Genomic DNA, 22,804 nt, shown 5'->3' on the forward strand with positions numbered 1-22,804 from the left:
AAGGCTAGGTTGGCCATGATGCTGTGCAGGGATTTGAAACAACGATTTGTGAATATTCAAGCAGTGGCTCTAGGAAGGAGAGATCCATTCTGCTGGACAAGTTCACATCCACAACAGGAGGCTCCCCATAACTATCCCAGCTCTTCCTGTTGTTGTCCAGCTCCCGAGCTCTTAGACTCCAAGTTCTCCCATCTGAGACAGCCCCCACCCACACGCTAAGCCAGGCTTCACAAAGTAAAATCATGAGTGAGCTCCTTGTCCCTTTCTCTGCCTTCAGGGGGTTGGGGGGAGCGACCAGCATCACAGGATCCATCCAGATGGAGTTCACATTCCCTCCACATGCCTCTGTCCTCTGTCCCCACAGCTGCGTCAGCTGGAAATGCAGCTGGAGCAAGAGTATGAGGAGAAGCAGATAGCTCTCCACGAGAAGCAGGACTTGGAAGGCTTGATTGGAACCCTCTGTGAACAGGTAAGATGGAGGCATTGGTGGGCATTCAGGAGGATGCACTCCCTCCTATAACAGCAGCTGGAGGTCCAGGGAGGTCACCTGGAGGGAACTCATCCCCTGGCACTCAAGGGAAGCCAAGAACCAGCCTTTCTGCTGGTCTCTCCCAAATGCCCTTTTCTCCCCCCCTTCTGCCTGTCCTTGCTGGCTCTTCAGGAGAGTGCTGCAGGTGCCTAGAACCATCAGGGCTCTCAGAAGACTCCCATGGGAAAGAACAGAGTGGGTCCAGCCACGAGTTATCACTGAGACTTTCTTCAATAGCTGTTGGAGTAACGTAGGGGATGGTCATTGCTTGAACAGGGTGGGCAGATGCGAGCACACTCATAACTTGATTCAGGAGGACAAGAGATTGCAAGAAGCAGTCAAGAGTCTCAGTCAAACCAAAATGTAGCTTTAAGTCCTGGCTGGCCCACTCATGTCCCCCTGGCTCTGGGTGGGCAAGAGTATGGCTCTGGGACCTGGGAGAACAGAGTCTGTTGCAACCCTAGCTATTGGTGTATGCCAGGTTTCTTAGCCTCAGGACTGTGGACATTGTTGTAGGCTGGCTCGTTCTTCATGGTGGAGACCATTCTGTGCATTGTAGGACATCGAACTGCATCCTGGCTTCTACCAGCTCAGGGACAGTCCCACTGCCTCCCAGTTTTGCCAAATAGAATTGTCAATAGCTGCCTCCTGTATAGAGCTCTACAATCAGCAGAACTCAGAGCTTCTGATTTCAGCATCAGGGGAAATTGTTCCTCCACTCCTACTAAATAGTCCTGTTGCTGCTGCTACTTGACAACCCGACACTAGAGAGGAATGCCTGTGACTTGTACAATTTCTGATGTAGTATTTTAGGGATGCACTTCAATTCATTTGCCTAATACAGCTCAATGTCTGCTCAGGAGCAATGGCCTTCCCCCGAAGTCATTGATTTTCTTCACTGGGTCCCTTTCCAGATGGTCATTGGGGGTAGGCAGGTAAGACCAAAGAGGTGCTTGTTAAGAATTTAAAAGCAAGGACCCGGCGGCGTGGCCTAGTGGCTAAAGTCCTCGGCTTGAAAGCCCCGGGATCCCATATGGGCGCCAGTTTTAATCCCGGCAGCTCCACTTCCCATCCAGCTCCCTGCTTGTGGCCTGGGAAAGTAGTCGAGGACGGCCCAAAGCCTTGGGACCCTGCACCCGCGTGGGAGACCCGGAAGAGTTTCCTGGTTCCTGGCTTCGGATCGGCTCGGATCGGCGCGCACCGGCCTGTTGTGGCTCACTTGGGGAGTGAATCATTGGATGGAAGGTCTTCCTCTCTGTCTCTCCTCCTCTCTGTATATCCGGCTTTCCAATAATAATAAAATCTTAAAAAAAAAGAATTTAAAAGCAAATTAATTTGGGTGCATGTTTATACTGGAAGTTAAGACACCCCCAGCTGCTACCACCCACACTGGAATGCCTGGTCCCAAATCCTGACATTAGCTTCCTGCTAACGTGGACACTGGGAAGCAGCAGTAGTACAAGCTCAAGCCCCTGGGTCTTCTCCACCCATGTGGGAGACTTACTGAGTTCTACTTTTCCAGTTGAGTAGCTGGGGCTGTTAAGTCTGCAGCCTCTGATATGGCTTTCTTTAACATCATTGTAAGAGATGCAGCCCAGTCCCCAAATCCTGGGATGATGATCAGGAAATCTCTTGGGGTATAGTTACACCCCCTTTCAGCAGAGTCCATTTTAGTAAGCAAAGTAGGCAACCCAGTAAAGAACAGCTTTTATAAAGATCACTAAAATGTTTTTTTTCAGAAAGGGAACTTTGTGCAAACAAAATGCCAACTTCATATGAGTCGTCAACCCAGAAGGCTTTTAACAAATGACCACATTTGATGATTTTAAATTCTTTTCTTTAAAACCTTGGCCAACCACATAGGAAAGCAGAATAAATAATGGGACTGATGTTTGGGCACCCAGCACCCAAAGTTCACACAAATTCTTACCATATGTGATTCAGATGTTTGTGAGGAAACACTTCACAGTTAGTGGCTCTTGGGTAGTCTAGCTCTACCATGCATTTTCGTGTCATTTTCAGCAGCATATGTTTTCTGCCCCGCCCTCAGCATCTACGTCTGAACAGTGTCTTGGTCACTGCTGAAAGCATGTACAGGTCATAATTTTCACAGTACTCAGAGAGTTCTTTGAACCACAGACATTTAACCATTGGCTCTGAACCATTCGCCCTTATGATAAACGATGGCACAATTGAGGTCTGAATACAGTTTCCCACAACAACACAAAACATCATTTAGATTTATTGGTTAATTATTCAGTATCTTTATCCAAGTTGGCATCTTGGTGCTGCAGAATGGTAATTCACAGAACCACATTTATTTCCCATTAACCTAATGAGGTTTCTCTGTTGGCCTCCTCTCCTGGAGCCATCCGCTAGGGAGTGTGTGTGTGTGTGGCAGGGGGTATGCGATTCAGGATGCAGTTTGGGATTTTGCTGTGACTTTTGAGTGTGGTGTCCCCTCTGCAGAAGACATGATAGCAGCACTCTCAGGGCACTTCCTGTCAGGGAGGGCTGAAGAATCTGAGCCATTCTTGCTGCCTGGACAGCAGTGAATGTCCCTGAGGCCCACTTGTCCCATGGGATAGTTGAAAGAACTTTGGGAACACACGCAGCACAACAGTTGAGGCAAAACTGGGAGTGGGGCAAAGCATGCTGCTCAGATATTGTTAGAGTGCAAAATCCAGGTTCTAGAGAAAGGAAACCCAGATTCAGGTGGCAGCCCCACTGGACATCCTGGTGCAGTGGTTGGAGATCCCAGGGATGGACTGCCTGGGCTCAAGGCTTTGCATAGCTGCTTAATGGCAGTATAACCATGGGCAGGTCACGTGTTCATCCGTAACAGTGTTAGCAGCTGTGCCTTTGTTTCCCCCTTGATACCACATACCAAGAGCCCTGGGTCACATCTCTTGGAGTGGGCTGCCTTTATTCAGGGCTTTAGTCACCTGGAGCTGCGTATGCCAGCCTGTTTCCCACCTGTCTTGGCTCCCCTCTCTGATACCTTCCACTTAAAATACCCTTCCTGCCCCTCTCCTATTTGGATGTAGTTAAATCCTACTTCCTAATCCCTTTCTAACCTATTTTTTTTCCCAGTTCTCTTCCCACCCTGAAGTTTTTTGTTGTTGTTGTTAATGTCAAAAGCCATACATCCCAGTCTCACGGCGTATCTTACTAAAAGTCCTTCTTTCCAACCAGAAATGTTGGGGGTTCCTCTCCCACTGCTGTTACTTACCAACTGGATGATCTTAGGATAAATGATGTCACATTCATCATCTGACACGGGAATCCTAATGCTACACACCCCCGTGAATTCATCATTGCTAACATATTAACAAACCACGAAGTCTTCCAATAGTAAACGGCACTTAGATGGCTGTCGATACATGAAAGCGATTACTACTTTCATAAAAGCAATAATAATAAATGTCTGCTTTTAAAAGAGATTGTCCCAAAAGTTAAACATAGTCATGGGACAAAGAATTTGGCATAGAGCCCAGCCCTCAACTGTTCAGCGAGTGCAAAAGATATATATTTTAGATCAGCATTGCAAGATTACCAAAGCAATACATCTGAGAGAAAGGAGGCTCTATTCTAAGAACCAACTCATTTTTCAAAGAATTTGAAGCCTGCAGGAGAGAAATAGTAATATGAAATCTCAAGGAACACATTCTAGGTCATCAGACAAAACTCATAATCCATCCTATTTGTAAAGCATTTGACAATATACAAAGTGCTAAGCGATCCATTATCATGTCTGATCCTTGTCTTATCTCAATATGGAGGACGGGATTTTGTTGAATTCTCTTTTCTGTAGTGTAAGAAACTCAGGTTCAGATAGGTGATGTGATGCAGTAGAGATTAGAACCACATCAAATCATTGAATCTGGACTTAAAGATTGAGCCACCCATTTTCAGTGTTGTGTTTATTCTAGAATATTCTGGAATATTCTGAGCATTCTTGAGCATATGGTATGACCAAGGCTCAGATTCCCAGGTGTGTGAAAACTAAGCCTCAGTGTTGAGGCACTTGCACCCCATTTTTAAAAATCTGGTCCATCACATGGATGATGTTGTGTTCTTTTCTTTGGTCTTCTGAAGTGTCCAGTAAAGGGACAGTTGGTTTCTCTTGGACATGCAGATCCACTTAGCTTCCACTAGTTCATTCCATGGTGCAATGACTGGAGCTGGGTTAGTCCAAAGCCAGGGGCCACGAGGAGCTTCCTTTAGGTCTCCCATTTGGGTCCGGAGCCCATGGACTTGACCCTCACTGCCTTTCTAGGTCATTAGCAGGGAGCTGGATTAGAAGTGGAATAGCTGTGACTCGATCCAACACCTAGGTGTTGGCACCATGGGTGGAGGCTTTAATGCGCTATGCCATGGAGGTAGTTCCAAATCCACTATTTAAATTTTCTTTAAAAAAGATGTATTTATTTATTTGAGAGTCAAGATGACATAAACAGAGATACATAAACAGATCTTCCGTCTGCTGGTTCACTCCTAAAATGCTTGCAACCATTTGCAACCATTTGCAGGGACCAGAGGACTTGAGCCAGGCTCTGCTTCCTTGCAGCTACATTAGCAGGAAACTGAAACAGCACTGTGGAGTAGCAGAGTCTTGAACAAAGATTCTGCTCTGGGTGGGATGCAGGCTTTGAAAGCAGCAACTTCAGCCACCCCAGCGCTTTGTTTTTCAAACGTGCAGCTGTTGTCTTGAGGCCTCTATGAACAACTAGGATTGCGTGTAGGAGCCCCGGTGTGGTGATTCTGCATTTCCTCTGCTTTGTTTCAACGTGTATCACTAACTGCTGGGGGGTTGCCAAGGAAACATCATGTCATTCTGTGGTACCCTGTCCTAGATGTGGCTTCTTCAGGACTCAAATGACAATGACTCCCTGAAAATTCAACTTTCTGGGTGTCAGAGTTGGGGGTGGGGCGGGCAGGAATGTGCTCATCCCTGGGCAGTACTCCTCTGTAGAAAATGATCTCATCTTCCTGACCTCAAGCCACCAGAGGGGCACATGAACTCTGTAAAGGTGGACTTAGGTCTTCCCAAGGAATTCAGTTACTATTCACGGAGGTGTAAAACAGAGAAACAAAATAGATCCTATTTGTACAGCATATAGATGGGTACTTCAGAACGTTTGTTGAAAGGCAACTGAAAGACAAATTGACTTTTGGTGCCAAAATTTCAAAATTTATACGTACTTGGGGGTCATCAGGAATTTTTTTTTTAAGTTTGTTTATTTGTATTGGAAAGATTTACAGAGAGAAGGAAAGACAGAAACATCTGTCTGCGGGTCCACTCCCCAAATGGCTGCAATGGCCGGAGCTGAACTGATCTAAAGCCAGGAGCCAGGAGCTTCTTCCAGGTCTCTCACACAGGTGCAGGGTCCTAAGGTTTTGGGCCATCCTCCACTGCTTTCCCAGGCCACAAGCAGGGAGCTAGATGTGAAATGGAGCAGTCGGGACACGAACGGGTGCCCATATAGTCTCTTGGCACTTACAAGGGAAGAATTCACCAGTTGAGCTATTGTGCTGGGCCCATCACTAAGTTTATGAAAGTGAACATTATGAGAACAGAGTCTTGTTGGCTCCGTACAACAACAACCATGATAGACTCAAGGTTGCTACTATGTACAGTCTGTGTCAGGTCTCTGTCTGAACCTGAGTTTAATTTTCACAACACCGCCCCCCGCCCCCATGGAGCTGGTCCAGTTCCATTTTGCAAACGAGGAGATGGATGCTGTGGCGGAGAAGGGTCTCAATCAAGGTTGCATGGTGTGAGAAGCAGGATTCGAATCCAGGGAGCTGGGACTTTGGAGAACTTGGAACTGTGGGCCACTGTTTTTTCATCTAAACTCATGGGTCTCCCCCTGGCTTCCAGATTGGCCATCGTGACTTTGACGTGGAGAAGCGTCTTCGGAGGGACCTCAAGAGGACACATGCGCTGCTGTCAGATGTGCAGCTCCTTCTGGGGACCATGGAGGAGAGCAAGACATCAGTCAGCAAGGAGGAACTGGACAAAGTGCACAGCCAGGTGTGTGTCCTCTGGAGGGGCTGGGAGTGAGAAGGATGCTGCAGCCTGGCAAGAATGGCCGTCTCTCCTTGGTGTGCTGGGGCCATGACCCAGCCTCTAGACCTTTGCAGACCTGCAATGGCCATGGCGAGGCTAGGAGGCTCCCCCTAGAAGATGAGGAGGAGTCCTGTTGCCATCTTCAATGCTGGCTTGACAGCTTGGCCAGGTCAAGGCCTGGGGCCAGAATGGCTGAGTATAGTGCATGTGTACGTGTGTCATGTCTATGTGTGTGTATGCATTTGTGTATGTGTGTGCACACATGTGTCTGTATGTGGTCTATATGTAGATGTGTATATGTTCGGTGAGCACGAGGGCTGGGTAGGAAACAAATATTGTCAAACGCAGCATGACACAGTCAATAAGGGACTATAAGCATTACTGTGGCCCCACAAGATGGTCTCAGAGATGACTTCCTGTTACCTGCTGATGTGTATCCACCCCAATGTTGATAGGCAGTTCATCATATTTTTGTGGTGATGCTGACATAAACAGACTTACAGCACTGTTCGTCTTCTCAAACACACACAATTGCAGATAGCACCTAATACTCGATCATAAACATTTGTGTGACTGGCTTCTCTATTATGCTCTACTTTTGATGGGTATTTTGACGTGTACACCTTCTACTTTAAAATATGACATTTACTGTAAAACTGTGTGCCATGTTATGCTGGCAGCAGCTGTGCATATCTCATGTTGACTGTGCCCCTTAATTAGGTCATTCTTGCGCTAGATTTAGCCTCATGTTGTTTCCTTCTTAATGGCCCTTTGTGCAGTAGGCTGTTATCACATAGCCTAGCTGTGCAGGGAGCTGGTATAAATTCACTGCACCCAACAACTCATTCCATAGAACAGTTGTAATCATAGCCAACCATGACCATTTGAGCGGTGACTGGAAGGCCATTGGTGCTGGCCCCTCACCTGTTGCTTTCTGGAGCCCTCCCACGCACATTGTGACAGAATGGGCTCAGGATAGCTCACTGGAGGAAGTGACAGAAGGGCAGGGAAGGGAGTTGGGTGATTTACCCAAACCCACATGACTAGAATGTGGCAGAACCTGGATATGAACCCATAGTTCCTGACTTCCTAAGAGGAGGGTGGGGGCAGCAGTGGAAAGTGCATAGGAGATGTAGCCAGGGCAGGAACTGGGGATCTCAGGAGGCACTAGGGGATATGCCTGCTGCAAGGAGTGTGACCCAGGGCGGCTGGTGTTGAGACTGAATCCTGCAGGGGATAGGAGAGGTAGGGAGAGAGGCAGTAATGCTCACTGATGGAGCAGGGCTGTACCACTGGGAGCTGGAGGTCACAGGGTAGACTCAGAGTCCTGCTGTCTGTACAGTGCCATTTTTACTGCTGTCCTCTAAGGCACCTGTTTCTCTTGAAGGAGCCCCCTTCCAGCATGTCAGCTTCTCAGAGCATTGCCATCCCTTCCTCTTCCTCCTCTGGCCTTAGATCATCTGTACTCTGCCATGCCACATGGTAGGAGTCATATCTTTATCTTCACAGAAAATCCCTCCAGAAACTTGGACAGGTGTTTGTGCTCAAAATTTCTAGACTGATTCTTCCAGCTGCTCCCTTCCCCTTGAATCCCCCTAAAACCATGACCTTCCTGGGGGAAACAGCTGCATGTCATTAATCTCCAATGATGGCCACAGTCATCCTTTGCACTTTATCTCCAATGATGGCCACATATTCCTTTGCACTTTATACACACGAGGACACTACAGAAAAGGTCATGGATGGAGTTGGCGTTACCATGCAGCAGGTGAAGTCACTACTTGCTATGCCAGCATCCCATATGGGAGTACTGCTTTGAGTCCAGGGGGCTCCGTTTCTGATCTAGGTCCTAGTAATGTGTTTGGGTAGACAATAGCAGGTGATCCAAGTATGTGAATCCCTGCCAACTGTAAGAGACCCAAAGAAGTTATTGGTTCTTGGCCTCAGCGTGGTCCAGCTCCAGCCATTGTAGCCGTTTGGGAATGAATCAACATGTGGAAGCTCATTCTCTTTCTCCCTCCCTCTCTCTCTCTCCCATCACTTCTCCCAATGAATAAACAAGCACATTTTTAAAAATTTAGGTTCATTGGGGTTGTATGGGCATTTGGTACTGTGGTTAAAGTCCTGTTTGAAATGCCCATCCCATGTCAGAGTACCCGAGTTCAATTCCCAGTTCAGCTTCCAGTCCAGTTTTCTGCTAATGCACATATTGGAGGGCCAGCAGGTGATGGTTCAAGTGTTTTACCTGAACCCTTTCTGCCCTAATAAGAAAGCCAGATGGAGTTCTAGGTTCCGGGCTTGAGCTTGGCCCAGTCCTGAGAGCATGTAGGGAGTGAATCAGATTACAAGAGAGATCTCTTTCTATCTGTCTCTGTCCCTCTAGCTTTCAAATTAAAAAAAAAAATTAAGTGGGTAGGAATATGGAATTCAAAGAGATTTACTGTGATGCAGTGTTTTGTAAATCCATGCGGTTATTGGTCATAGGTGTTTTCCATGGACTTTCTGAAAACCCTATCATATGCATGAATTTCAGAATGTTTTGCAACATAATCAACTCACCTTTATTTCATTATTCTATCAACATTCTGAAGTTCCTTTGCATCTTTCTCCTGAATTCAGTTGACTCCGTCTCTTTATTAAACAGATGAGGTAGCAAAAGTTGAAGAGACTGAAGGCCTGGGACCCAGGCTAGTTGACCCCAGAGACCTTTGGTGCTCTTTCTTTCTTCCTGGTGGTGGCCAGGTGCCCAGGAAGGCGGAGGGCATCCATGGGCATCAGCAGAGTATAGCACCAGGTGTAGAAGCTTAGATATCAGAGTTGTCTCTACTCCCAGTATCTGGGGTCAGGTTCTGACTGTACAATACAACCTTCTAGGCAGAGCTTATAAACTTAACCAGGAAACCTAAAAACAAGCAAACACCTGAATTCAGGTTTGATTCAGAGTTTACCCATCTAGGATCCATCCCAGGGTACCAGGTTGCATCAAGTGTTATACTTAACCTCCTGCTGCCTGAGGCCGTATCTCAGGACCTTGACTGTTTTAAAGAATCCTTATCCAGTGTCTTGCACAGGGAATGGGTGGGGACCTTTTGGCTCTTAATACTATCACTTGAATACTATCACTTTTGAACTCTACAAAATCTTCAATTTAAAAATGAGCCTGCTATCAATGTGCTGGATTTCGAGGTGACCTTGTCAGGGCCACACCAGATGATTTCGCAGGCCTTATATAACCTGTGGGTGAGATGTGTCCCCCAACCCACCAGTGTTGAACATTGCCTGACCTAGGATTCCTGGTGCCTTTCTCAAGATTAAACCAAGTTCATAGACACAAGGAGCGGCCAAATCAGAAGAAATAGAATGACTTCCCCATCTTGTTGCCTCCCAGCTATCTCCTTCAAGGCCTTCTCTCCTCAGGATTAAGACCATCCCAACAGGCCTGAGACTTTTCTGCTTTATTCCTTTAAAGTCCTGTGCTGCTTGGAAGCCAAGGCAGTTAGTCATCCTGGTCCCCCCATGACCACAGCCCCAAACCACAGTCACCGGTATGTGCTTACATATACGTCCCTCGGGTCCTCTTCCTGAGACCCCCAGAGGAGGGAGGAATAGCTGAGATGTGCCCATTTGACAGATGGGGAGAGTTTGTCGAGGTGTGGCGAGTGACATGCCCCAGGTAACCCAGCAACACATAACAGAACTGGATTCCAGTCTGGAGCTTATACTTCCAAGCACAGATGCATGGATCCCTGTGTCTCCCATTGCATCCTGCTGCCTGTTTGCTGACGGGACTGTGAGCTCTAAGGGCGGACAGAGGAGATTGTGAGCACTCAGCCAGTGGCCAGGCACCTCAGATTCACACAGTGCCCTTGGTAAAGGACCATGTGTCCTACCTGTCTCCTATCATCAAAATATTGCTAATATCACAACACCCAAGCCTGTCTCCCCCACTACAGGTGAATGTTCCAGAACAGAAATTAAGAAGTTGAGCTTCTTTTTCCTCCTTTTCTTTGCTTTCTTTCTTTTTTTTAAGCATTCATGGGAAGCCTCCCTCTGCAGGGTTAAGATGTGTGTACTCGGGAAATGTTGCTATCTAACGAAGGCGCCTCGCACAGAATCAAAGAGCCCCATTCTTCTGAAAGTCCTTCTTCCCCCAACCCCACATCCGGCACCCATCAAAGGGAATCCACAGCCCTGGCTCTCTCTTGCTGTTGTCATGGAAATTGTTAGAAGGATGGGACTGGGTGCACCAGAGGTCAGGGTACACGTGGTTGCTTTGGCTCTCAGCACACATGTCCCGGATGCTGGAGTCAGAGCTCTTCAAACAAAGTGGTGATAACACTGGGCATTCCTGAGTCTCCCCTCTGATGAGTGGTATTTGTCCTTTGCCCAAAGGCTCTGGAGACACAGGCAGGGTGAGCAGATGGGAGTGGGAAGGGAGAGAGAGAAAGCTAGCTTTACCACTGACTGCCTCCTCAGTACTGGCTGCGGGTAAAGAGTGAATGTCCTACATTTTGATTTAGGTGAGAAAGGAAATGAGCAGGCTTCTAGAATAGGGGACCATAGGGGGTCTCACTTAGTGTGGGAGGGCTCAGTTGAACCACCCTGGGGGAAAGAGAAGCAGAAGCAGACATGGGCCAGGATGTTCAAGTTCCAGAAGGTTCAGGTTTTGTTGCCGGGTGGAGGAGAGCCACTGGGCTATTTGAATCCCCTTTTACATTTTAAGGGTGCGGAATGAATTGTGGAAGGGATAATCGAAGACCCTTAGGAGGCTCACGTGACCTGCTACGTCAGAGGAAATGGTCACCTGTGTAAGCAGGTGCTGGCAGAGCCTGATGAGAAAGGAAAAACTGGGAAGCTGATTCAGAACTGACACCTGCAGATGAAGTGTGACCAGCAGCAATAACTGTGTTACTGTGGGCAATCCTCAACATAACCCTGAGAGGTAGATATTCTTGTTTCTTAAAAAAATATTACTTATTTTTTTACTTGATCTGAAAGACAGAGAGACACAGAGACAGAGATCTCCCACCTACTGTTTTTCTCCCCATAGGTCCATAAGATTCAGGGCTGGGCTGGACCAAAGCCAGGAGCCAGGAAATCCATCCGGGGCTCCCACCTGGGTGGCAGCGGCCCAGGTATTTGAGCCCTTGCTAGCTGCCTCCCAAGGTTCATTATTAGCTGGATTGGAAATGGAGCAGCCTGGACTCGAACCAATCATTGTGATATGGGAAGCTGGTGTTCCAAGTAATGATGCAACCGCTGGTGCCACATACCCACCCCACTTATTTTAAAACTAATTTTGTGTCAAGGAACCTGAGTCCAGACCTTGCTAATTTCATGACTGTTGATAAGTGACATGACCAACCCCAAGTTATTTTCCTAAAATGGCCTAGGTCATGGCTCATGGGGGCCAAAGAGAAAGAGCCTGGATAGCTCTGTGGCTCTTACTTCTCCTCCACTGTGTCTGTGGGCACACTGGGGGAAGCTTCACTCTGGAAATGGCATGGATGAGGAGGAGGGTGAATAGGGAACCACACTCATCCCACAAATGCCGAAATGGTCTTTGCCCTGATATGTGCCCAGGCTGGGTGGGTGAAAGAAGTGACAAGGTCTCAATCCTGAAGGACTCCTAGTCCGGGCAAGAGGTAGGCATGGAAGGAAACCAAGGCAGGCTGACAGGCTGTTGATTGACAAGGAGGTGGGCAACGGATGGACTTAGCAAAAGAGGAGTCCTTAACTGTTTGGGGGAAGGAAGCTAGTAGGTTTGGTTCTCTCTTGTCTCAAAAAAAAAAAAAAAAAGAAAGAAAGAAAATTCAGGTGAAGAAAAAGAGTAGAGAACAAATAGAGAAGTAGAGCTTCCATCTGCTGGTCACTCCCCAGATGCCTGCAAAAACTGGGCTGAAGTTGAGAGCTGAGAACTCGGTCTAGGTTTCCCATGTGGGTGGCAGGGATCCATCCCCTTGAGCCATCACCACTGTCTCCCAACATTTCAAGTAGCAGAAAGATGGAGTCAGGAGCCGGAGCCAGAGCCGGAGCCGGAGACAGAAATCTAACACAGGTACTGCAATATGGACTGAGATTGTCTTGACTGTTAGGCCAAGTGCCCACTCCATCAGCTGTCTCTTTAAAGATGGAAACAAATGGCTGGATATGTGGGCCTTTGGAGAGGAATCCAAAGTGAATCACAGGACAGAGGGTCCTGCAGAAAGGAAGTGCAGTCAGTGTGATGTGGAGCTGAGCTTCCCCGGGAGGACAGGGACAAAGGAAAGAGTTTGCCTCACGAGCAGGGTCTATCCTATTGGTAACAGGGAGCTACAAAAAGCCACTGTCTGGAGGTGGGCATGGCCTCAGGGGATTATGCAAGTCTTGTGCCTCCTTCAGGACCTCTGTCTTCTCACCTCATAAGGAGCATGGTCATCCCAGCTGATGGAATTGCTATCAGGAACACATCATCATGGATTTACAAGAATTCTCTCAAGGGAAAACTCCAAGGGAATAGTTTAAAACCATAGTGTTACCCAATGGTTCCCTCACCCCCCTACATGGGTGCTTGCTGTTAGAAGATTTTGAACACGAGCCTTTTCTAAGACTTTCCAGAACAGGTAGACAAGCAAGATGTGCGGTTGATCTAATGACACCTGTTCTGTCTGAGTCAATTACTAATTAATTCCCATGGAATGTTTCTACTGGAAACAAACTAATCTGGAGACAGGAGCAATTCCAACAACCAAGATATATAATTGAGATAATCACTGTGCATAAATAACATCTGTGAGTAGCAGATGCTGGCACCTGGCTCCCAGGAGAAGGTGGGAAACGACGTTGGTGCCAGGGAAGTGATTGCCTCTCCCACCATCCACCATTTGATTCATGCCTTTGACTTTTGTCTCCCCAAAAAGGAACTAGGTTACCTGTTTTTTGATAAAAAAAAAAAAAGGAAGGTCTGCATCAAATTAATTGCTGTTTTATCTGATTCATGTTGGGTCTGTCTTCATCTGTTCCTGTCGAGGTCAACGCCATCACTGAGTCCCAGTCATTGTACCCCAGAAAGAGCTCTGGATGCAATCTTGGCTCTGGATGTTCAGACTCTGACGGGGGCTTCCCATCGCCCTCAGCACACGCAGTGCAAGTTCCTAAACCTGATCTGCCAGGAAGTGTTTGTCAGGCTCCTACCTTCCCATCACTCTTCACTAGTGTCTCACTCCTCACTTAGTTTCTCCCTGATCCCTCCTCTTTACCTTTGTCTGGCTGTGACCTCCACTGAGTTTTGCATCTGCCCCTCACATCCTCCCCTGTCCAGTGACAATCCTCTCTCTCTGTCCTCTGAATATTAGTTTAGTCATCCTCTTCAGAGCCACCTCTGACCCACATGCACTGGATGGGAGCACCGCTTCCCCTCCCTCTCAATCTCTCTTTTGTACACCCCTAGATTAGGACCTATTGTTCCTAAAGTCACCACCTCGTTTCCCTCCTTTTCTCCCACTCTTGCAAGGTGGGGACTGTAATGAGTGCATTAAAAGATTCGTCCAAAGTCACCTGCTGATTAGAGAGGGAGTCAGGGTTTGAGCCCATGGAGTCCAACTCCAGCACCTGGGTGGGTGTGGAAGAGATGGTTTGACTTCTGCCCCGGACCATCAACAAATTCCCTACAGACCTGCTGCTTTCTTTGGACTGTCACACTCTACTTGTGGTCCCTGAGTGACACCTGCAGGCCCTTTCAATTGAAGGTTCTACCTCAGCCTCAGTGTTGGCCCACCTGGGGTCCTGGTGTGCCTTGTATCCCATCAACTCCCAAAAGAGGCTTGTTGATGGCCCAAGGGCCCCTGTTAGTGCTCACAAGACTGATGACCCAGGCTTCATTGCTGCTGCTCTTAATTGGGACATTTGTCACTAGACATTACCACACTTCGGTGTGATGTTGGACATAGTGAGTAAGCACTGGGGAGATGACCCTGATGGGCATTGTGGATGTGAGTGGACAGTGTGATGTCCTTGGGGACACTTGTTCCAAGCTTGGACACACGAAACAAGAAGGCCTGACTTAATGTTATATTTGAAGGCACTTTTTTTTTACACAAAGATTATGCTGGAATGAATTGATTCAATATTAACATAACCTCCTGTCAGAGGAGATAAAGAGCAAATTGTAATTGGTTAAAAACCATGGTGATCACAGGCCTGTTTGCCCCACAAATATTGACGCTCTTCAGGCAGTGATGAGTGAAGTGGGAAGAAGCTGGTTTCATTAGAGGCAAGGAGGGGCGTATTCATCCCCCCAAAAGACCTGGTCTGGCTTAGCTGAGGAGGGCAGCCCCGTGGCCCCTTGGAGTAATAAAGACCATCAAAACTACACTGCTCCTGCTGATTGCTTCTATTCCACTAGGTTCAGCTTCAGTTTTAAGTCATGAACTAATTTGATTCAACCTGTTTACATGTGTGTGTGTGTGTGTGTGTGTGTGTGTGTGAGTGGGTGTGTGTACAAGCATTGGTGCAGCAGTTAAGTTGCAGCTTGGAATACCTATACCCAGTATCAAAGTTTCTGGTTTTGGTTTGAGGTTTGTTTTTTTTATTTATTTATTTTTTCACTCTCCATCCTATTTGCTGCTACTGACACCTTGGGAGACAGCAGATGATGGATCAAGTACTTGGGGCATTGCCACTCAGGAGGGAGACCCAGATAGAGTTTTTGGGCTCCTGACTTTGGCATTGCCCGGCCCTGGGGGAAGTAGACATTTAGGGAGGGAACCAGTCGATAGAAAATCTCTCTCAAGCAAATGAAAATGAATTAATAACAATTATAAAAAGATTTAAATCCTTGTTGGAGCGGTAGAGAGACAGAGAAACCTCTCACCTGCTGGTTCACTGCCCCAAATACCTGCAACCATTGGGGCTGGGCTAGAGCTGGCAGTCTAATGGCAGAAACTCAAGGACTTGAGCCAGCACCATTACCCCCTAGGATGCATATTAGCAGGCAACTGGAGTGAGGTGCCACAACCAAGAATTGAACCCAGGTACTCAGGTGTGTAACATGGGCATCCTGCCTAGCATCTTAACTGTCTCTTCTGACTTCTCTGGTTCCTCTCCACCGTATCCCACTTGAATGTAGCAAATTATGAAGAGTGCAGAAGCTTTCTCCATCTGGGCTCTGTGTGAGACCTACCCCCAGCAGGTGCTCATGGGATGAACAGGTGCCAGGTGGGCAGTGAGTATCTGAGGGAGGTAACCAGCATTAGATCTTTTATTTATAAGAAATTTCCCCAGCACCACAGAGTTAGGACAAACTGGCATTAAAGAGAATTCTTCTGTAAGAATTGAAAACTTGCAGAGAAACCATGACAATACTTCCAAGAGCTCTGGGACTTGCTTTACTCGATTCACCAGTCCTGACCGTTTGCTGTGTTTTCTCTCAAAATCACATTTTTGGGGATTTTTGAAAATACATTGAGGGCACAGAGGTCCTTTGTTTCTAATCCAAGTTAGAGGATTCAATATTAATGAAAGTGTGATTTTCCAATTAATAATTGGCTAAATTCAGCCCATTTGATATTTTTCTTTGTTTTATTGTAGTCTATAGGTCAAGTTTTTTTGTTTGTTTTTATATATTTATTTATTTTACCCAAACACACATACTACACCAAGAAAGAAAACTCCCACCCCCATTGGGGTTCACTCTCCCAATGTCTACAACAGCTGAATCTGGGTTGGTTGGAAAATGGTAATTAAATCCAGTTCTTCCATGTAGATGGCAGGGCATTAACTGCTTGGGCCATCATCCCTGTCACCCAGAGTTTGTGTTGAATTAGTAGGAAGCTGAAGCCAGAGACCAGAGCCAGGGATCTGATGCCAGGCCCTCAGAGGTGGGATGTGGCCTGCTTAATTGGACTCTTCATAGCTAGCCAAACACCTGCCCTTCCTCTTCCTAAGTAGGCACATGTAAAGTCCTCAAGCAGTGATCTACTTGGTTTTGCCTCTTGGCCTGCCAAACATCAAATACGTACTCTCTGGCCCTTGAAAAAGTTTGCAGGAACCTGATATTATCTGCTGACTACTCAAATTCTGCCTACCGTCCCACTTACATCCTTTATAACACTTTTATTTTTTTGTTCAAAGATCAGGTTCCAGCCCAGGATAAAAAACTGCTTCCATTAAGTTTTCATGATACAGTGTTTCCTCCGTCTTTCTTTGTCTTCTACCATGCTGACATTTTGAAGAGTTTAAGGCCAATTACATGTCAAACCTACTCTGATTTGGGTGAACTAGAATTTAAACCTCATCTTTTAACTTTCAGAGCCATTTGGATTTATGTAGGATGAGGTTCCAAAGGACACAGGCTTGCTATTTTAAAATCAGAAAAGTCCCAGGAGAATACAGTTATCCTAGCTGCAGAGTCCAGGGCACTGGGTAATCCTAGGCCAGGGAAAGCAACACTATATCCTTCCTGCTTACTTTTCTGTAAGGTGAAATCTTAAAATGCACCTGGTGGATCCAAGAGAGAGGGTGACGAAGCAGGTGTCAGTTTAAGCGGTTGCCTGCCCATGTTTCTTATTCTGTGGTTTCTATCTAACATATATGCCAGCCTTGGATCTTGCATTTTTAAAAATTTTGCTTCTCTTCTGCAATTACCTATGAGATATATTGGCATTGCTGTATATAGCCATTGACTCATTTTTTTTTGCTGTTTATATGACTAAAATGTGTCCCTGTTGATAGACAAGTAGGTTATGTCTAGAGCTTGGTGATTATGAATAGAGTTCTGGAAACTTTTGTATGCTAGTAATATTTGGTCAGGGGAGGGATAAGGATGTCTGCATATCTGACAAGGGTATTCCTAGAAGGGTGGTATTTCTGCACCATAATACCCAAGTTTGCTGGGCTTTTGATGAGATTACTGAGTGGTTACCCCTGGGGTCTGTATACTTTTGCACAGCCACTCCTTGGTTCCCAGGCCTTGTCGGCATTTGGTGATGTCTGATTGGCATTTTTAGTCATTCTGCAGGTATGAAAATAATTGACGTTCCAATTTTGCCTTCCCTGGTGTCACAAGTTGGACAACCGTTTCAAAGGGTATTGACCCTTTGGATACTGATTTATACCTAATCGAGGTGGATGTTTATTTTCCTACTGTGCTATCTATGTTTTCCTTAGAGATTTGTGGGATATTTGGGACATAAACCAGATACATCTAAGGTGAGTGTTTTCTCCTCCTTTGTAGCTCATTGTTACCGTGTCATCTTACACAGAATACCTTGTTTTGGTTTGCTAGGTCAGTCTTCAATGTCTTAGAGTCCACATTTTAAGTCAATGGATCAGGCAGATGGTTTTACAGCTGGCTGAATAAGTGGTAGACATGGCCCTGTATGATAGGAACCCACCATTTTATATAGGGGCTGATAACAGATTTGGGAACCTTGTTGCCTTTTTATTCCTATGTTCAGTTAGTCTCTGTGAGATACTTAAGTGAGAGAGATTTGAACTACATTAGTAAGCGTGTGTGTGTGCTCATTTTGAGTTTTTAATTCTAAGAGGCACTTATTAAAGAGAAACTCTCAATAGAATGTCTTCTTTGCTGACCAGTCCCAGGCTAGGACTCTGTTGGGCTTTTGGTGCCCAAGGCTGTGGTCACCTCTACATCCAGACCATTGTGTCCTGCTCACACATCTTTCCCTTCTTCCTTTTGTACTGTCTGGCATCTACATCAAAGAACTCTGCATGGAGGAGCTTGCAAGCTTGTGGGGTTGCAGGTGGTTGCCAGAGGGGCCACTGGGTAGAGGGTAATGTGCAAGCAGCACATGGGGTCCATGGTGATGTTCAGGCCACAGATTCAGGTAGCCCCTTAATGGAGTCACTGATACTGTCGATATTAAAGATTTTTGTCACTCTGAATACAAGGTGAAAAATATTTAGGAAGCATTTCAATGCATCAATAAATGGTAGTTCCCTTGCTGAAGGTAAAGGGAATTGTGCAACTTTTAGTGTACGTTCATACAGAGTTTAAGCACACAGAGAGTAGCTGCCGTACAGTCTGGGGATGTTTCCCCTTAGGGCCACTGTCACCAAGCTTCTGAACCACACAGACCATGGTGGTCCTGGTCTGACATCGATGGCTCAACTGCACTTAACAGTTTTGTTTGAAATAGTCAGGCCTGTTCATTGTGTGAGCTTGGAGTGATTCCTTCCAGGCCAATGCTTGTACTGAGGGTCGGCTCTCCCAAGAACTCTGATGGTGTCTTGTGGCCCTGTGTTGGATTAGCCCACCATTTTAGTCCTTATTTTTAACTAACGAATTAATTTGAAAGGAAGAGTTCCAGAGAAAGGGGGAGAGACAGAGACAGAGATAGAAACATATATTTCATCTGCTAGCTCAGTCAGTCCTCAAATGGCTATAACTGCCAGTGCTGGTCTAGACTATTGCCAGGAACATGGCATTCCATACACGTCTCCAACCCGGGTGGCAGAGGGCCAAGCAAGCACTGTGACCATCTTCTGCTACTATTCCAGGTGTGTTAGCAGAGCACTGGATTGGAAATGGAGCAGCCACAGCATGAACCACATACCTGTGGGATGCTGGTATCTTGGGTGGTGGCTTAACTTGCTGCACCACGAGGCCAGCCCCAGGAAGCATTTTTTAAACAGAATCCTTTCCCATGGCATTTGCATTGCAGTATTTTTAAATCCCCCGAGTTGTTCAACCAGACTCGGAAATCCAGGTTCTAACCGCTCCACTGAAATACCGAGATTTGTCCTCTCCCTACCTCTTTCCATATGTCTAGCCAACTCATCTAGTCACTTAATAAGTCCAAAGCAAACATTTTACCCAGATATTTAAAGCAGGCAGATGGTTTCGCATAGGAAAGTAAAGCCATTCATCCGTTTGTAGTTGACGTATGTGTGATGGGAATCTCAATTGCCTTTCCACTGAATGAAAAGGAAGTGGGCATTGGGGAGAGACTGCGGGAACAGTTGAGATCCCTGTGCAGAAGGAGCTGTGTGGGAGGCCCAGGAGCAGCGTGAGTGTGGGGTCTTGGGTCTGACCTTGGACAAGCCCCCCAACCTCCTTCCTGGGCTTCCATGTTCTCTTTTGCTTAGATGTTTGGAGGACTGATCTCTGCCTGGTAGGGTTAGGGCACCTCATGTGGTCATCAGGTTCCTCCCCCGACTGGCCCTGTTGACAGTATCTGTTATAATTGGAGCTAAAGAAATCTCCTTTCTTCAGTGATAGTATTATCACTGAGTCATCATCAGACAGGTGGAACAGGGCAGTTTCTCCATTAATTTTGCATTGCTGCAGCAAAATATCTGAAGCTGGATGTTTTATAAAAAGAGCTTTCTTTGGCTCCAAGTGGCAGAGGGCCAAGTGTGCAACACTGGCTTTGGTTTCTGGAAGGCCTTGTGGTGGGTGGCATCACAGTGGAGGGATCACTGCAAGACAGAGAGAGGGGGAGAGAGGGAGGGAAGGAGAGAGGTAGTCAGGGAGTGTGCAGTTCTGGCAATTGCCATGTGAGGAAGTGCCAGGCTCATGTGTAACAACACACTTGTGTGTGAGAGAGAAAAAAGAAAGGAAGGAAGGAAGGAAGCAAGGCAGGAAGGAAAGAAAGGAAGGAAGGAAGGAAGGAAGGAAGGAAGGAAGGAAGAAAGAAAGAAAGAAAGAAAGAAAGAAAGAAAGAAAGAAAGAAAGAAAGAAAGAAGCATAGTTAGGGAGTGAACAGCAGCTCTGGTAATTTGTCGGTAAGGCAGTGCCAGGCTCATGGGTAACCACACACTCATGTAAGCATGAACCTAACTCTCTGAGAGAACTCATACTCTCATGAGAAGGGAAGTCCCAGTGAGCTAATTTCTTCTCACTGGGCCCCTATCTCTCTGGAAAGTTCCATCACTTGTCAATGTCACCACCCTGAGAACCAAGCTTCCAGAAGCAGAACCCTTTGCAGGACAAACCAAATCCAAAGCAGGGCACCTCCCTACGGGTGTGGAACCTACACAAAACAGGTAAAACGTGAGTGGGTGTGATTCTCCCTTCGGCCTTGGGTAGAATTATTTTGGTCCAACTTGTGGGCATAACAGCACCAGCAATACTGTTGCTAGTGGTTGACTCTGTGGCCAGCACTGTGTGGGCACTGCCATCTTTAAGTCACTCATCCTCTACACAAGTCCTGTCTGATGGCAACCAAGCTCAGGCTGATTTGAGCGGATATGGGAAATTATTGACCAAAATATCTGAAAAGTTCTGCAACTAATAATCACCTTCAGGCTTGGCTGCAGCTAGGTGTCCCAATAATGTCATCAGCGTGTCTCCGCCACCGCTTGGCTCAGCTCCTTGAATGTCAGCTTGCGTCTTATGCAGCTTCTTCTTCGTGGGTGGGAAAAGGACTTTAGGCGTTCCATGCTTTCATCTTCAGAAAGAGCAAACTTTTCCATAGCCCCAGCAAAATCCCAGGGTCAGCTGTGATACTACCCCAGGGACAGCCATAACAAATTATGGCAGCGATGATGTTCTGATTGGGTATTCCTGGATCACGTTCCCTTGTGTGGGTTTTGGGCAAGGATTAGAACCTTCAGAAGCGCATGGATATTTGGGAGGGTGGGTAGTGGACCTATATCACAAGAAAGGAAGGAGAAGATGACAGGCAGGTGCCAACCAGCTCTCTGCTGCTGAAAATCTGCGGTGGTCACTACTGCTTTGGGGGTGGGGGTGGGGGCAGGAGTGTCCAGGCTGCTTGGGGTCACATTCCAGTTATGCCATCTGGTCACCAGGCCTCTGCAATCCTGTTCACTCACTCATAGCAACAGAAATAGGTGTTGACCATTCTGTGGAGCATTTAGCAAAGACTAAATGAGTCAAAGTGTGGAAAGTGTCCAGCACAGTGTCTGGCCCAGTGTGAAATGCTCAACCTCATAAACTTAAGTGCACATCTCATACAGCTGTACTCAACATCCCTGCTCAATGGAGGGAAACTATCTTCTCTCGTATTTTGTGAAGAAGGAAAATCAAAGCCTAGAACCCTCTCGAGGTCACAGACTTGGAGATGAAGGAGCAGAGACTGGAAGCAGAGACTGCCTGCCCACAGTGTGAGGTCGCATGATGTTAGATGTGGTAGTGGAGGAGGCCATGTTGTAAGACCTCCACCTCCCCATCCATCCTGCCCTTTGAGAGTCGTTGGCTCTTACCTCCTCGTGTCCCCTGTGGAAACCAGGCTCCAAGGGCCATCCACATCCCTACTGCAGTCAGAGAAGAGCCAGATTCTCACCACAGACCCCAGGCCAAAGCCTCGTCACCTTAACTCATGCAGCATGTGGAATGGGTCTTTCCACCTGTAGCCAGTGTGAGGAGAGATCTAGATCCTGACATCCACCCATTGCACTGGGATAAACAACAAAACCCTCCTGAAATACCTGCCTCTTGGAATTGGTGCAGATCTGGGGAGAGTGACTGATGGCATTTGTGGATCCCACAGTGACCCACCGTGTCCAGTGGGAAGAGTATCCCAGCCATCAGAGAGGTTTTGGTACTTTGTCTCCAACTCCTGCCTCCAGCACCGCCCCCCCGACCCACTGTACCTTCATTGTATTGATTTATAAGAAGCAAAGTTTGCATGAGAAACAGAAACATTATGAGTCCCCTTTGCTGTGTTCCTGAAGCTCTCTCATGGGTCCAGGGAGAGATGGGAATTTTGTCTCACCCTTAACCTCACCAGCCTGTATTGTGGATGCTCACTGTGGACCCAAGAAGCCTTGTGCATGACGGGGTGCTGATGACTGGGAGCCCAAAGATGTGATGTGTCACCTGCCACCCTGGATCCTGGTTGTCACACTGTCTGGCAGGGCTGGAGATGATGTATGTCAGGGACCCTTCCCATGGTGCTGGTAGACAAGGCAGTCACCTCTACCCTTCTCACTGCCCCACCTGCAGCTCCTCCCAGGAGCAATATTTTCCACACAGGTTTGGGTGGGTCTGACTCCCCACCATGGGAAAGTCTAGTCTCAGCCCTACTACCATGGCTTGCTGCTTGGCTTCATGAAAGCATCCGTCACATAGCCTCTGCATGGAAATAATGTGCTGTGAGTGATTTTTAACACTGGGTCATCCATAATGGGAAATCAGCCCAAGATGGCCCTGTATTTCTTCCCACTCCCTAAAGTGTAATAAATTGAAACTCTTAGAGCTCAGCATTAAGGCAGCCTGGCAGCAGAGCCCAGAGCCTGCT

At 47.0% G+C, this 22,804-nt stretch overlaps 1 protein-coding gene across 1 annotated transcript in view; it reads left to right on the plus strand.

Moving 5' to 3' along the window:
- MYO18B (myosin XVIIIB) overlaps positions 1-22,804 on the plus strand; it is a 206,512-nt gene that overhangs the window by 121,897 nt on the left and 61,811 nt on the right. The window contains 2 exon segments of the mRNA XM_058656733.1: positions 365-469; positions 6,414-6,566. Coding sequence (XP_058512716.1) covers positions 365-469; positions 6,414-6,566 — 258 coding nt within the window.

This window comes from Ochotona princeps, chromosome 29, assembly GCF_030435755.1.
Source record: "Ochotona princeps isolate mOchPri1 chromosome 29, mOchPri1.hap1, whole genome shotgun sequence".
NCBI lineage: Eukaryota > Metazoa > Chordata > Mammalia > Lagomorpha > Ochotonidae > Ochotona > Ochotona princeps.